The sequence below is a fragment of the Heptranchias perlo genome, chromosome 34, assembly GCF_035084215.1.
Source record: "Heptranchias perlo isolate sHepPer1 chromosome 34, sHepPer1.hap1, whole genome shotgun sequence".
Classification (NCBI taxonomy): domain Eukaryota; kingdom Metazoa; phylum Chordata; class Chondrichthyes; order Hexanchiformes; family Hexanchidae; genus Heptranchias; species Heptranchias perlo.
Window position 1 is genome coordinate 5,930,264 of NC_090358.1, and position 17,168 is coordinate 5,947,431.

The window sequence follows — 17,168 nt, forward strand, 5'->3', positions numbered from 1 at the left end:
TACATCTTCCACGTGTGGTTTTCCATGATTTTGGCACAATTTTCCACATTTGTCATCGGTACCCCTTTGGGTGGGAACATAAATCAAGGTTCCCTTTCTGGTCACTTATCAAACAACGGCAAAAGGAAAGTGGATGTTGGGTGAGGGCAGAATCACGTCTAACTGTGATGCTTCCTTAATTGAATAGCCTGATGTTCATTGTCTAGGATCCCACATGAAAAATGGCATTTTGTCCAAGGTACCAGAGAGCTGCTGCCGGAATTCCATCCCAGCAAGTATTGGTGGCTGTGGAAGAGGAGTGCAGCAATTGGGAGGAGGTGGTTTGGAATGAAGGCCATTGCCTTTGGGCGTCACAAAGCAGAGGCTTAAGTAAAATGATAAAATTGTTTCCAGTTAATATTTTTTTAAACAGTCGAAGATGTAACAGAACCTTGAGTATGCAGTAGTAACTTCTGACAACACTTGGCTGCTTCTACAGCACTAGACTCCAGTTTCTGGGCTATAGTGGTAAATTGAGTCAATAATCTATATTTTTATTATGTCATGTTTACAATAATTGCATTGTCCCAGAATTGTGAAAATGCATTTATTTTTATTGTCATTTGTATTATGTTTCTAATTTAGTGGGAAATTTAAATGAGACAAATGTTAATAACGTTATGGGAGGGAAATTAACTTGAATCTAACTTTCAGTGGGGTCTTGTTACAAGAATGTGAAGTGCTAGATAAAGAATTTAGATTGTTCAGAAAAAAATAAAGGTGAACATGAGTATCTAAAAATGTAGCACTGCAGTTTGAATTCAGCTTATTGAGCTGAGGGATGTCTGTGTTGGGGAATGGAATGCTTTTCCATTGTTGATACTAAGAGCCAGTATCAAGATAGTTTGAGTGGCTATGTGCAGAGCAAAGCATCTTCTACTCCATCCTAATAACCCTTGAAGAGCACCAACTACTCCACCAGTGTGCATTTTTCCATTTCCCATACCAGTCATCCTGTGGCTTCTCTGAAATTGCTAGTTAGTGGTGAATCGCAATTGTTTTGTGCTATGGACCTTTTGGCTACTAGGAACTGGGTTGAGCTGTCCAAAATAATTTCTTGTAGGATCCTTACAGGAAGCAGGGAAAGGTCTCAAACATGGTAGTGTGTTACACACTACCATGTGTTGACCTCTCCCAAAATATGTAATAGTATATTGTTTTGCACTGAATGTAATGCCCATCTTGGTTGCATCTAGGACTTTTCCTAATGAGTTGTATACTCAGTATACCTCTGGGAACCCTAAGCTGCATAGTGCTCTTTGTGTTATGCCATATATGTGAAACATTAAATTGCTTCAGAGGTAGACTGTTTTCTTTGGCAAGGGAGTAGAAGTACAGGTTATGCAGTAAAAATGTTAACATAAGCATACAAATTAAAATGCGAGTTGAGTTTACTATTTTTTTTGCAATAAATTTCTGTAATTCACAGTTGGAAGGATGTACTAAAAACTGAAACCCAGAAAATGCTGCAAATGTGCAGCAGGTCTTGTCAGTATCTGAAAAGACAAAATTGGTTAACTTTTGTGACCCTTCAACAAAATTACTAGAAACTAGTTTTTGTTTTTATTACCTGTTACATATAACAGTGTAAGTAAGGATAACTCTGTAATAGGCTATATATTCATTGTTGTATATTTGTTTAAGTACACTGGTTACAATTTAAGTCTTAAATACTAAAGCCCAATTTACAACTTGATTAGGAAGTGCCAGTAATTTTTATAAATGGTAAAATCAGACTTCATCAGAGCTTTAAAAATCCATGAGAATCCTAATATTTTTTGAATTCTCTAATATGCCAAGCTTTGAGATTTTGACGATTATTCTCATAGTATATTTTAGAATTACAGCACACAATTCAGCTCATTGTGCTGTCCTGTTGCTAGTTCAACTGGAGATGTCTACACTAATTCCATTTCTCAGCTCTTTCCCTGTTTTTGTTCTTCCTTTCCAAATACTTAATCCAATTTCCTTTTAAATGATATAGTTTCTGCCCCAATAGCTAAGTGGTAAAGCATTCCATGTTCTAATGAAGTGCAGTGTGGATAAACTTCTAAGTTAACCCCTTAGTTCTTCCAGTGGTCCTTCTGGGTTTACAGATTTGCCAATCCATGGAACAGCCTTTCACTATTTATCCTCTCAAAACCTTTCGTGATTTTGAAAACCTTTCTAACCTACTCTGTCCTAGTGAAAACACCACCAATTTTTCAAGTCTTTCTTCAGAACTATAAACTTTAATTCTTGGCATTGTTGTAATGAATCTTTCCAAGGTTCTAACATCCTCCCTATAATTGGGTGCCCAGAACTCTACACACTGCTCCAACTGTGACCTACTGAATGACTGGCAATAATCCAAGGCCATCAAAGTCCAGTGGTGACCTTCTGACGCCCTAGCACATGCCATCTCTCAGATATGAGTGCTATTCTTTCTCGTGTGAGTGAGAGGTTGCCTTTGTGTTATTGCATCTGTGTTCAGCTTCTGGTATGAGTTCTCGTTACCGTTTAGCTTATCGCGAAATTAATGACTAGATGCTGAGTCCTGCCATTAATATTTGTTTTAGGTGTGAGAAGGCCGTTTCCATTCCAGCACTTGAGTGTATAGACTAGGCTGACACTCCATGCAGTACTGAAGGAGTGCTCGATCATTTGAGGTTTTGACCTTCAAGTGCGACATTAAACCAAGGCCCTTTGTCCATGATTTAGGTGGATACTAAAGATTCCATGACAGTATTTGAAGAGGAGCAGGGAATTGTCCTGATGTCCTGGCCAACATTCATTCCTCAGCCAACATCATCAAAAGCAAATTAACTGGTTATCTCGCTCATTGCTGTTTGCAAAATGACTGGGGAGGGACTGTCCTCTTGTTTCTTTGCTCTGTGAGGAAGTGCTCAGCTGCTGCTCAATACTTCCCTACAGTACAATGCTCAGATTGGCAACTTGAATGGGGAAGGGTATACATCGCCATTCCACTTAATTCTCTCACCACCATTCCAAGTTTGATAGCAAAAAGAAATTAAGGAAGGGGGTAGAAGACAATCATCTGATTGAAATACAAATTTGGTAATCGTAATTAAGTTCTGCATTACAAACTCTTTAAAAATGTGTACTTTGGAATAAAAAAAATATTTTGGGGATATTCTGTGTTTTTCTCCCCTCACCTGAGGGAGTCATTCTTGTTTGGGAACAATTACAGATGCTGTAAGCCCTCCATTACCTTTTGCAGTGGCAACTCTTCATGTATGAACCTGGACACTTTTTTTATTCATTCATGGGATGTGGGCGTCACTGGCGCTGCCAGCATTTATTGCCCATCCCTAATTGCCCTTGAGAAGGTGCTGGTGAGCCACCGCCTTGAACCGCTGCAGTCCGTGTGGTGAAGGTTCTCCCACAGTGCTGTTAGGAAGGGCGTTCCAGGATTTTGACCCAGCGACGATGGAGGAACGGCAATATATTTCCAAGTCGGGATGTTGTGTAACTTGGAGGGGAACGTGCAGGTGGTGGTGTTCCCATGTGCCTGCTGCCCTTGTCCTTCTAGGTGGTAGAGGTCGTGGGTTTGGGAGGTGCTGTCGAAGAAGCCTTGGCGAGTTGCTGCAGTGCATCCTGTGGATGGTAAACACTGCAGCCACAGTGCGCCGGTGGTGAAGGGAGTGAATGTTTAGGGTGATGGATGGGGTGCCAATCAAGCGGACTGCTTTGTCCTGGATAGTGTCAAGCTTCTAGAGTGTTGGAGCTGCACTCATCCAGGCAAGTGGAGAGTATTCCATCACACTCCTGACTTGTGCCTTGTAGATGGTGGAAAGGCTTTGGGGAGTCAGGTGAGTCACTCAGCCTCTGACCTGCTCTTGTAGCCACAGTATTGATATGGCTAGTCCAGTTAAGTTTCTAGTCAATGGTGACCCCCAGGATGTTGGTGGGGGATTCAGCGATGGTATTGCCGTTGAATGTCAAGGAGAGGTGGTTAGACTCTCTCTTGTTGGAGGTGGTCATTGCCTGGCACTTGTCAGGTGCGAATGTTACTTGTCACTCATGAGCCCAAGCCTGGATGTTATCCGGGTCTTGCTGCATGCGGGCTCCGACTGCTTCATTATTTGAGGGGTTGCGAATGGAACTGAACACTGCAATCATCAGTGAACATCCCCATTTCTGACCTTATGATGGAGTGAAGGTCATTGATGAAGCAGCTGAAGATGGTTGGGCCTAGGACACTGCCCTGAGGCACTTCTGCAGCAATGTCCTAGGGCTGAGATGATTGGCCTCCAACAACCACTACCCCACACTGTATGACATCAGGCTGTTTAACTATGGGAGGGAAAAGGGATCTCGGCTAAACCCAATCACGCCCTTTTCAAGTACTTTTCAACAGGCTTCAGTGAGTGGCAGTGACGTGGGACTAACTCAATATGTCAGGAGTAGTGCCTGTGATATTTGTGGTTTGCCTGACCCGGTGCTGCATTAAATGATGCATTTATCCCCTCTAATATTTGATGAGCCCGAGGGAAGAGATCCATTTATTTGATCAAAATCGTGACTTATGGTCATCATAGAGCTTCTGCCAAGGGCATTCCCTGGGAGTCACTTGTTTGTTCTTGTGTGCCTTAATTATTGGGCACTTCAGGATTGAAACGTTACCACTGGCCAGCTTTACCTGGTGCCCTCACGTGATCTTCCTTGACTTGAATAATAGTGTGCTAGACTGTGACTTAGCCTTTAACCTGCCAAACATATTTATTGAGCAATGATAGAATAAGTAAATGCTGGCAGTGACACAACATAGATTTTACAAGAATTATTAAGCTTAACTATTTACTTGAGAGACTAGAAGATAACAAATAGTCATGACTGCTGCACTTAATTATAATGTATTTTTCCTTAGTGTTTTTTTGTCCCACATCTGAAGCAGTCTGGCCTGACTCTCTCACTCTGAAAGCTTCAGGTGGATTCCTTGATCTAAACAAGGCAGGCTGATAAATACCTTCAAAAAGTGATTGAGACTGAGCAAATTTAAATAACTGTCGTGTTAAATTGAAAGACTGTATTTGAATTGAATGGCATGGCCCCTCCGTCGGTACACATAGCAGAAGCAAATCGACTTAAGATCTGTAAGATTTGTATTAAATAAACTAGAGCATGCTTTTCTGAGAGTGAAGCTAGTTTTTAATCCTTGTATACCATAACAGTCAATACTATGCTCGATCTTAGACGACAGTACTTGTTTTTTTGTAAATTTGATCAGTCTTCAACTTCCTAGCGGACATTAATCTGTGACACTAAATTGCCAAGAACTTGACAATTTCACTCGGGTTACACAAATGGCTGGAGTGGAAAAACTCACACTTCTGCATTTGGGAAGCAAATTTTTAAAAATTATTCGTTCATGGGATGTGGGCGTCGCTGGCAAGGCCAGCATTTATTGCTCATCCCTATTTGCCCTTGAGAAGGTGGTGGTGAGCCACCTTCTTGAACTGCTGCAGTCCCTGTGGTGAAGGTTCTCCCACGGTGCTGTTAGGTAGGGAGTTCCAGGATTTTGACCCAGCGACAGTGAAGGAACGGCGATATATTTCCAAGTCGGGATGGTGTGTGATTGGAGGGGAACGTACAGGTGGTGTTGTTCCCATGTGCCTGCTGCCCTTGTCCTTCTAGATGGTAGAGGCCGCGGGTTTGGGAGGTGCTGTCGAAGAAGCCTTGGTGAGTTACTGCAGTGCATCCTGTGGATGGTTCACACTGCAGCCACTGTGCGCCGGTGGTGAAGGGAGTGAATGTTTCGGGTGGTGGATGGAGTGCCAATCAATCGGGCTGCTTTGTCCTGGATGGTGTCGAGTTTCTTGAGTGTTGTTGGAGCTGCACTCATCCAGGCAAGTGGAGAGTATTCCATCATATTCCTGACATGTGCCTTGTAGATGGTGGAAAGGCTTTGGGGAGTCAGGAGGTGAGTCACTCGCTGCAGAATACCCAGCCTTTGACCTGCTCTTGTAGCCACAGTGTTTATATGGCTGGTCCAGTTAAGTTTCTGGTCAATGGTGACCCCCAGGATGTTGATGGTGGGGGATTCGATGATGGTAATGCCGTTGAATGTCAAGGGGATGTGGTTAGACTCTCTCTTATTGGAAATGGTCATTGTCTGGCGCGAATGTTAATTGCCACTTATCAGCCCAAGCCTGGATATTGTCCAGGTCTTGCTGCATGTGGGCATGGACTGCTTCATTATCTGAGGGGTTGCGAATGAAACTGAACACTGTGCAATCATCAGCGAACAAACCCATTTCTGACCTTATGATGGAGTGAAGGTCATTGATGAAGCAGTTGAAGATGGTTGGGCCTAGGACACTGCCCTGAGGAACTCCTGCAGCAATGTCCTGGGGCTGAGACGATTGGCCTCCAACAACCACTACCATCTTCCTTTGTGCTAGGTATGACTCCAGCCACTGGGAGTTTTCCCCCTGATTCCCATTGACTTCTATTTTACGAGGGCTCCTTGGTGCCACACTCGGCCAAATGCTGCCTTGATATCACCTCACTTCTGGAATTCAGCTCTTTTGTCCATGTTTGGACCAAGGCTGTAATGAGGTCTGCAGCTGAGTGGTCCTGACGGAACCCAAACTGAGCATGGGTGAGTAGATTATTGGTGAGTAAGTGCCACTTGATAGCGCTGTCGATGACACCTTCTATCCCTTTGCTGATGATTTGAGAGTAGACTGATGGGGCGGTAATTGGCCGGATCGTATTTGTCCTGCTTTTTGTGGACAGGACATAACTGGGCAATTTTCCACATTGTCGGGTAGATGCCAGTGTTGTAGCTGTACTGGAAAGTTTGGCTAGAAGCACGGCTTGTTCTGGAGCGTAAGTCTTCAGCACTACAGCCGGGACGTTGTCGGGGCCCATAGCCTTTGTTGTATACAGTGCATTCTGCCGTTTCTTGTTATCACATGGAGTAATCAAATTGGCTGAAGACTGGCTTCTGTGATGGGGTTATCGAGAGGAGGCCGAGATGGATCATCTACTTGGCACTTCTGGCTGAAGATGGTTGCAAACGCTTCAGCCTTGTCTTTTGCACTCACGTGCTGGACTCTGCCATCATTGGGGATGTTTACAGAGCCTCCTCCTCCTCCTGTTAATTGTTTCATTGTCCACCACCATTCACGACAGTGTGGCAGGACTGCAGAGCTTCGATCTAATCCGTTGGTTGTGGAATCGTTTAGCTCTGTCTATAGCATGTTGCTTCCGCTGTTTAGCATGCATGTAGTCCTATGTTGTAGCTTCATCAGGTTGGCACCTCATTTTTAGGTACGCCTGGTGCTGCTCCTGGCATGCTCTTCTACACTCCTCATTGAACCAGGGTTGATAAAAATAAAGTGACCGTGGTCCTAACCTGTGGCATACCCAACTTAAGAATGCTTGAAGCTGGCATATTACTGACTGAAAAATCCCCCAATGTGGTTAATGTTTGTCAGCTTTGACCGTGAACACAAAATGTACCCTTCCTTCCGCTCTGCAGCCCCACCCAAAAAATATTTTGCAGGACACTAACTTAATTGAAGGACTTTGATATCAACTGTAATAATGAACCTTGGACTGTTTATAAACATCCTCTGGGTAATATTATACTGCAGCATTGATATTGTCCTATGACATTTTATAATACATTCCATATGCTTTAATTTTGTGTGGGAATTATTCAGTTTTTGTCGTCTTTTGTGCTGCTTGTGGCCATCTATGTAGATACCTGCCAAGTCCACTGCTCAATGTGTGATGCTGCAATCATTGATCCTGTAATGGAAGCCTCCATCCTACAAATTTATGGAAAAAGGATCTGACATTGATCACTTTTTGCCACTAGAATTTCAATAACAAGAAATGTGTACAAAATGTTCATACTTTTTATTAGAACTGTGGAGCACCCAATGATATGCTTGCAAATTTTGTCTTTCTAAACTTGGATTATTATCTGTAGAGACTTTTTGAGTTGTATAATACCGGGCTAAAGCACAAGTTCTACCACTAATATGGTTTTGGAAGCAAGGTGAGATCATTGAAGAGAATCCCAAAAGAAGTGTGTTGTACAGAAATACATTTCTGCTATAGTATTTTCGTACCATTGACCACATTGGGGGAGCAGAGGAGGATGAATTTTACAAATATACAAATACAGCTGTCTCATAGAGGGAAATAATATCTCTGGGTATGCGAATAATGCCAAACTTGTAGCCAGTAAATCTGCTTTGACAAATTCATGTTGTGCCAATTGTTATGACTCAGACTATTTTATGGACCAGAGATTATTCCATTGAGATTGGACTAGCTGACTGAACTAACAAATATCACCATATGTTGCATTTGGCTCATTCAAAGACCACAGACTATATCCAAATTTTGAAAATTGCATTGCTTGTAAACTCAAGATTTCTTTTTTCTTAAGCTTCAGATAATGGTCAGCGGTTTCAGGAGACATGCTTCGCATTCGCACTGACACCACAGCAAGTTCAACAGATTAGCAACTCAATGTAAGTAATTAGATGTCTTCTATTTTGCATAGCTTGACCTTAACTGATTGCACTTACATGCTAAACTGAAAACATGGGAAACTCAGGTGGCTCAAGGAAGGATGTTGTAGTTCCATGTAGTTCAAATCTTAAGCATCTGGTCTGTTTTAAATTCTCCACTAAAGTAGTTACGATGACTTCTACTCATCTCTGTGGGGCCACATTTGGCCTCAGTGCCCTAAGAAAGGGAGGAGAAAAAAATCTGCCCGTTCTCTCTCCTGATTGCCATTGGGTGCATGTGTGTATGGGCATCAGGATTAGACTTGGGTCTGATGCCCCCATAGTCAAATAGTCTGCCAACATACACTGTCTGGACTTGGTTGTGAAGAATTGCAAATTTGGTGAGATAATAGATGGCTGGCTGCACCAGTGGAACAGTACCCCAGTCTTCATGAGAGGAAGGGAAAAAAGGGAAGAAAATGGGCCAAAAATTAGCAGAATTTTCTAAACATAAACTGGATTTACAATAGGAAGTAATATCAAAAAAAATCATTATCCCATTTAAAATGCAATTCTTGATAGTAATGACTACAGTAAATTACTTGCGGGTAGTTTCCGTTTTGGGCGCAAATTGTGCCAGTTAGGCTACAGTTCAAGTTTCTGCTAAAATGCATTTGCTTAATCACAAATGTAAAATTTCCCATGAACCAGCTTAATCTGGCAGCTTAATAGAGTTTAATTGTTTATTTTTTGCAATAAAAAAAATAAACGGGCTTATCACAAAAAATAAGCATTTTTGATAAGTGTCTAGTCCTCCACCTGTGAGTAATCTGATTTTAAATCACCAAAATGACTTTTTAAAAAAAACTATACTGAACCATTTACTACTTTCATTGGTGTACACTAGTCAGTTTCTTAGTAAAATATGTAATTTTTAATATGTAACAATGTTTAAAAGATGCCAACTAGTGCCTGTGCACCTAAGATTTGAAGACCCTCCTTGAACGGGTGCAATCGGCAGAAACTCGCCATCATTGTTTCAAGCTGGGGGCGTGGCCAATTTTCTGTGTGGGGCTGACTTTGGGCATGATGATTTTTGAACCAGTGCAAAAGATCACGGAAACTCGATTTATGCCTGACATAAATTGTGCTTGATTTTCCACTGTCTTTTACGCTTGTTCGAGCGGATTCTGCTGATAAAACCAGCATAATCTAGCAAAACTCTACCCCCTTAGTGTTTTAATTTAAACTGTTATAATGTGTTTGGATAAATAAACTTATTTGAGTATTAAAATTACCCCCCCCCCCCCATACAACGAACACCTAAGAACAGGAGTAAGCCATTGAACCTGCTCGGCTATTTTGTTAGCCGTGGCAGCTCCTCTTAATACCAATTCCCTGCCCCTTCTTTGAGTCTCTTAATACCAATATCCATCTCCCTTTTAAATGCCTGAGTTGATTTTTGTATCCGTAATCTTCTGGGACAGCGCAATCCATGTTCTCACCCACTTTGTGTGAAGACATTTTTTATGGATTTCTTTTAACCAGCATCGCTTGGATTCTAATATTGTGCCTCCTTGTTCTGGAAAGAATGATTCACTATCTGCTTTGTCCACCATTTTTCTAAACACTCTAGTTTCTCAACCTCTTAATCCCCAGACAATTTAACCAAAGTTTACCCAGTCTCTCATAGCTCAGTCCCTTCATCCAGGTATTATCCTAGTGAATCATAACTGGACTTTCACCAAGGTCTGTCTATACTTTTAAGGTGGAGTACTGAGCACCATATAGCAAACGAGACTTGACCATCACTGTATAACAGCAATAGTACTTCCTTGCTTTTATATTCTAAGTAAAGGGCAAAGCATTCTCAATATGTTGCAAAAATACTGGTTAGTTGAGTGATTTCAAGGATGTGATCTCACCTTGGAGTTCACACAACTGTTCTAAACTGCGCTAGTATTGCCCTTGATTCAGTTACCTGTTTTATTGTTCCCAGACCTTCACAATTCTCTACGTAACATTCCCAGGCACCTCTCCTATATTGCAAAGTTTTGAGCATCAACAAAGTAGTTATTCATACTATCAATCTTCCACCTCCTCTGCTGATTATAAGGGTTTCTGGGATCTAAGGAAAGCTTTGAGTGAAGTTTTCCGATGCAGAATTAAAAATGAGTACTGTTCTGCAATTTGTAGGGTACCAATTGTTTCAATCCCAATCTTGCTTTAAAGTATAAATTTAATGTAAGAGATGAACTATTTCTGATGCTATTACCATCTTTTTAGTAGTTCTGTAAAAATTAGTTTGGTTTACAACTAGTTTAGTTTGGTTTAAAATTAGTTTAGTTTGCTATCAAGAAGCAAATGATATAAATCATGCCATTTTAGTACTCTTGAAGGATATTTTGAACTGTCCTGTATGATTTCCTTTACAAATGTAAATTTAAAATGTGTGAAAAATATATATTTCAATTTATTTTAGGGACATATCGGGGACCAAGTGTGACTTCACAGTTCAGGTTCAGTTAAGGTAAATGTTTTTGGCTTATCTTTACTCGCTATTCTGTTTTCCTTTTGTTTTCTCTCTCGCTCTCTTTTTGGCATGTTTTGTTTGTGGGGCAATATACAGTATCAGTTTGCAGGAATACGATTTAATTAAATGAAGCTTATGTGGTAATCGTCTTCTGCAGTAACGTCAAATTTTGAGAGAAGTGTAGCCATGTTTGGAAAAAACCTTTTTGATGCTGGCTTTTATTCTGTGGTCTGCTGTTTTTTTAAAAAAAAATTAATTTGTATTTGAAAAGATTTGATTCCATAAAAGTCAACACCCAATGCTCAGCTCAGATAACATGAGCAGTATGCAAAGATGCCATTCACAACATAACCCATAACCTAGCAGACTGAGTCAGTAATGGGGCTCAAGCCTTTGAGAATATTGCTTGTGCTATAGTTAAATCAACAATACTGATGTGCTCTGCTTTAAAAAAACAGCATTATGCACACTGGAATCTCTCCAATGGGCAACAGTTGCTTTAAGGCAGTGCTGTGAGGAGATTTAATGATAGTCACATTGACATTCACAGGCTGTCAATATAATGCATGGTATAAAACATATCCTCCTGTAAATCACATCTTTTTGAAACTCTGTTCCATGAAGATAGCATTTGAAAATAAATGTCACTGTGGAAAAAAAATTCAATGGCATCACTGAAATTGGTCTACAAACAGTGTATAAGTTTCTATTTGAAATATTTGCATGTAACTTTACCTAACTTCTATTATAAACATGGTGAGAACTTTGATCCCCTGATGGCCTAGTAAATAATGACACTTCCTCATGTCGCATTAAGCCATGCAAACTGTGTGGTCCCAGGTCCAATTTTCAGTCTGTGCTGAGTTCATCACATTGATTCTCAGCATTTAAGAAGTTACGGTTGACCTACCTGCTTCTGGGCTAGGAGGGGAAACAACACATCTGATTGCTGACCAGAGATTCTTGTAAGAAAGTGTACGTGTGGATATTAGGTTAGGATAGCATTGTGTTTGTCTGTGTTCTCACCAATGTTGGATAATCTACTGGCACCAGGTTTACACATCAAGAATTGACTCTTACATAAGGTACTGGAGTGCTGCTGGCACCCAGGGAACCATGTCCCAGCCTTCAGAAAGGAAGGAATTGCGAAGAAAAAAAGAGTGAGATGCAGGAGCATTTCATCATTAATCTTTATTACATTAGCCTAGTCCTGGAATATGAATTGTATCAACATAAGCAATGGGAGCAGCAGTAGGCCATATGGCCCCTCGAGCCTGCTCCAATCATGTGGCTCATATTTTCAAAAATGTTTGGTAATATAACAATTCACTTGCAACCTGGTACAGTATTTGTAAAGTTTATCATTCATTGGTAGAGTGGTTGACATGTTTCAGTAACCGTGATGGCTTCAGAGAGGTGGTCAGAATAAGAAACTGTATTAGAATTTGTTCAGTAATGGATGTTGTGTATATTGAGATGCTGAACGTCAAGATTTGACTTCCTAGTCAAACAATCATTCAGTCCCCAGTTTCGCTGGACAAGTATATCCATTACTGGTTAACAATTGCAGGTCAGAATTACTGGAGATCATTTAAAGTTTGTAACTGTTCACTCTTTCATTTTCAAGGTTTTGTTTATCAGAAACCAGTTGTCCACAGGAAGATCATTTTCCCCCGAATCTATGTGTGAAAGTAAATGGAAAAACTTGTAACCTTCCAGTAAGTATTAAAGTAATTGGCCTAATAGTTTTTTTTTGCTTTGTTCTTTTAGGAGAATCAAGTAACTTTTTGATTTCATCCTAGGGCTATCTACCACCAACCAAAAATGGTGTTGAACCAAAGCGACCTAGCCGACCAATCAATATTACCTCACTAGTCAGATTGTCCACGACGGTGCCGAACACTATTGTGGTTTCATGGTCGGCAGAAATTGGAAGAGTAAGCTTTTCTTCTTTTCAAAGCAATTAATTGAAGCAGCATAATGCATTATGGCTCAGATGCTGGGTTTTGTATCTGTCAGGAACAGGTTTCAGAACCTCTTCAACTAAAATGAATGTGGTCCTCACGCCTTTTCCAGCATGTTCATTTGTAATTAATCCTAATTTTGAAAAATAAACATCCATCAGTGTCCTAGGATTTCAATGAATCTTAATGGGTGTGAAATTTTCATACTTCCAATACTACTGGCTAGATATAGTATCTAGCAGTACAACTTTATATGGTTTGACTTTCTAAACTTGAGTTGTGCGTGAGAGAACATTTTGATCCTAATAACCAGAAATACAAATGATTGCTTGTTTGTCACTAGTTGTGGGAGCAATTTGAGGTTAATGAAGCGCATCACAAAAGAAGTGTTATTGGCTTAAGTATGACTTTTTTTCTCAATCCTAACAATAATGACAGTTACTGTGTAAAAATTTTGCTTAAGTTTCGAGACACCAAGTATCCTCCCTGAAGAACAGGAAACTGGGATGATGTAACCCAAAATGCAGGAAAAACTTACGACCTAATGTCAGTAATGAAACAAGGGTGTTACTTCATAATGTTACTGGTTTGTATTAGGGTAAGCAGCAGCGCAAACACTCTAATGAGTGAGCTCCCCAATAGCTCATTTTGTAATTACACTGCCCAGTATGGAACTGAACCATGAAAACCATACATAGAGTTCCAGCTTCAATTCCTAGTCTGAGTTAGCTGATTTCAGCCAGAGTAGCAGTTAGGCACTAAGGTTGGCCTTGGGTTAGGGAAGGAAAGACTCCGCCTGAGTTATAATTCCTATTTGCTCTCCAGTGACTCCATACAGGTGTGGGGAGAACAAGTGAGGATCAGGACAGCCTGTCAATACTCGGTGTCTAGGCTCACTTATGAAGGGTACTTAATTGAGGTGCCGGAGAACAGTTGGCGCCAGTGGAACCTTGCTAAAAATGATGAGCCAGGGCCAATGGGGTAGGTGGGAGAGGAAGGTGGTACCTTGAGTAAAAGCCTGTTGGAATAATTATTGCCTGATGATGCAGTAATATAAACATCTGCTAAAATGCAAGTAAAGTGACAGCAACATGGTAGCCTAAAGGATGAAACTTGAACTTGTTTGCAATTTTCTGTGTATAGTAAGTTCAGCTCAATCTTAACTGTTGACTTGGGGAAGTGCTGAATGGAGGCCAGGCATATCCTGGAGTAAGGACTAGCCAGGCTTAGCTGCTCTTGTGCATCTCACAGCCATGTGTCAGATAGATGCTGGCCTCCTGCTTTTTGTCTTAACTGAGAAAGGTTCATAGAATAAGGAGAGTACAGGGGGATGAAGTGTGGGAAAAAATATTTTAAAATGCAAGCAAAGCTTTTTTCATATAGGCGGCCTGCAAGTTGAGTTTCTTATCCACTCATTGACTCTTATGACACAATTGCCGTAATAATTTTTGTAATCCAAATTTATTTTTTAGCGTTTGGGTTTTTAAAATGTATTTTCTTGTTCTACACAAATGGTACAAAATACTTGATGGGATTCTCTAGGGAAAATCTTGTACATGCTTTGTATTCACTCCTAGGTTGACATGCTTCTTGAAATGATGTGTTTATTCTGGTGCGGTCTCTGCTTGATATTTGTCCAATTTACTAAATGCCCTAAATCCACTAAAAACAGTTGTTTTGGAAGTGCCTTTGCACTTTGCAGTGGGAAGTATTTGTGGCATTTCAGTTTCAAACTGGAATGACTTGGTTGGGAGAACTTCAGCGATGATGTAGGCAGGCCAGTTACTGGGCAGAGAAAACCATGAGTGGATTGCTTTGTCTTAATCTTTCAGTTCATGGTTGGTGTAAGAATGCAAGTCTGAACTGGGATAGCATACTTTTCAACTCAGCATCGTCTGTTATGATTCTCGGATCATAACATTGTTGTCAGACGGTTGTAACAGTTTTTGGCAAGCTGTAACTGTTCGAATTCATGATAGAAAGTGGAACTTTGTTAATTGTAACTTTTATCCAATCTTAAGTGTGGCAAATTTCACTCAAGTAAAAACAAAAGTTGTCTTTGATCATCCCTACTATAGTCTTGACTTGGCCTTTTACTACGGGTATTAGTGCTGATGGGTTAGAGTGCAGTGTTTTGCTGCTTGCCATATAAGCAGTGTTCTTAGAAAGAGCTGATGTAATCTGAATTTATCCTAAAATCTGGGTTTGGAAGGAAGACAAAATAGTTCAGAGGCTGATCGGTTTAAGCAATGGGTCAACAAACATCCCTCAGTTTAAAAAAAATATATATATTTTAAGAAACACTTTGCATTCCATGTCTCTTTATTTCCTTTTGCTTTGTAACAGCAATACACTTGCAAAAAACAGATGAATGCATGGTAATGTACAGTATAGTGCAAATGTTTCCATTTTCTTATACATCAATCGCTTGATATCACACACTGCTGTGTAGTCAGGATCTTTGGAAGGACAATATCTTTTCTCCTCCACTAAATATATGATTAAAACATTTTTTTTGTTAACTACATGAACCAGTAGTTTTCGTTATGACATAGTGAGATGTTGCATTCCACAAAGTGTTGTATTCCTGTTAGAATAAGTTCACATAATTTGATGTAAATACTCAAGGTACCATACAGGTTTTATTTTTCTGCCTAGTATAATTATTGCCTGGGCCTAGACATGTATATCCTCCTTGAAAAAAACGGCTGTTCCTGCATCTAACTGTACAGTTCAACCCATATTTTGCCCTTGAAACAAGTTACCCATGCTTTGAATCTGCATGCCAATTTTATCTATGTAGTTCAGAAGTAATTTGTTTGGGAAGCTATGTTGATTGTTATTGTAGATTCTGTATTCCATATTTTTCTGTATTTCATATTTTTCTGTATTTGTTGATTTAACATTATTCATGTTGCAGAAAATAATGAACATTTTCTGCAACAACAGGTATTTTTCTTTGGATAGTTAACTGTCTTTTGGAAGTTGGGATAATTGGCCCCAGGAGTATGTCACTATTTGCCAGGCCCCCCACAACCTACACAGGAAAGTTTGAAAACCACCGCTGCAGATCAAGTGGTCTTAACCAAACAGTAGATTTGAACCACATTGGATATTAGTTTTAAGTGGGCGTGGGTTTTCTATTTATTGACTACCTTAGCTATAGAAGTTTGAATGATTTTGATTTTTTTGGATCCTTGTTTGATACTCAATACAGAGAATTTCTTCACAATGTATTATTTGAAATATTGTTTCCAGTTTGCTCCGTCCTGAAGTAAAGGTGCTGACTCTGGAGTATGGTGACATGGGCATGGGTTAGCCCAGCTGTGCCTCAACCAGTGACCATTCTTCATGTGTGAGCCTAGACAGTGGTTGCTAGTAAACTATTTAAGCGTAAGAGGTCACCACAGTCAAGCCCAATCCTGTTCTCACCTGCTATCCAGCAGGAGTCACTGGGTAACAGCTGGGAGTAGAAACCATTTCTGATATGTTTCTCCCCACCAAGGGCAGTTGTAGTGTCCCAATTGCCAGCTGAGACACAGTAACTCAGACTAGGAATCGAAACTGTAACCTTCTGCTCTGTTTGGCCTGGTACTACATGGGATAATGCCATTTCCATCATTGGATATAGATAACTAAAAACATTGGGTGCTTTTGCTCCATAAAGCCTTGTTGCCTTAATTTCCAAGATGGTTGTAAAATGTTAACGTACACCTAATCCAGAAAAACAAATGCAAACTCCAAATTTAAATTTTATAAGAAAATATGGTTATTTAGATTTGATAAGAGTATATGGTTTAACTGCAATGCTGGGAGATGACATTTTTGAACATTAATGCAGCTAACTTGTCATCATGGTTGACAAGCACACACATGTTTTATTTTTCAGAACTACTCCATGGCAGTTTATCTTGTAAAACAGCTGTCTTCTGCAGTGTTGCTTCAAAGACTACGGGCAAAAGGAATAAGGAACCCGGACCATTCCAGAGCATTAAGTATGTACAAATTATGGGCAGGGCGATGATTGCATAGATACATTTGGCACTTCCTTTGTGTAAAACACAGTTCAAAACTTTCTATCCTTTTTGTGCCTTATTGGTTTTAAACATTTCATCACGGAATTAAGTCTCAATCTAGCTAATAATGCTCAATTGGTCA

General features: G+C 40.3%; 1 protein-coding gene across 3 annotated transcripts in view; it reads left to right on the forward strand.

Moving 5' to 3' along the window:
• The window catches only part of pias1b (protein inhibitor of activated STAT, 1b), a 133,061-nt gene that overhangs the window by 88,196 nt on the left and 27,697 nt on the right, over window positions 1-17,168 (forward strand). For all 3 annotated transcript variants that reach the window (XM_067971352.1, XM_067971353.1, XM_067971354.1), the window contains 5 exons: window positions 8,450-8,534; window positions 10,996-11,043; window positions 12,674-12,764; window positions 12,849-12,983; window positions 16,900-17,005. In XM_067971352.1, coding sequence (XP_067827453.1) covers window positions 8,450-8,534; window positions 10,996-11,043; window positions 12,674-12,764; window positions 12,849-12,983; window positions 16,900-17,005 — 465 coding nt within the window. The remainder of the gene's footprint in view (window positions 1-8,449; window positions 8,535-10,995; window positions 11,044-12,673; window positions 12,765-12,848; window positions 12,984-16,899; window positions 17,006-17,168) is intronic.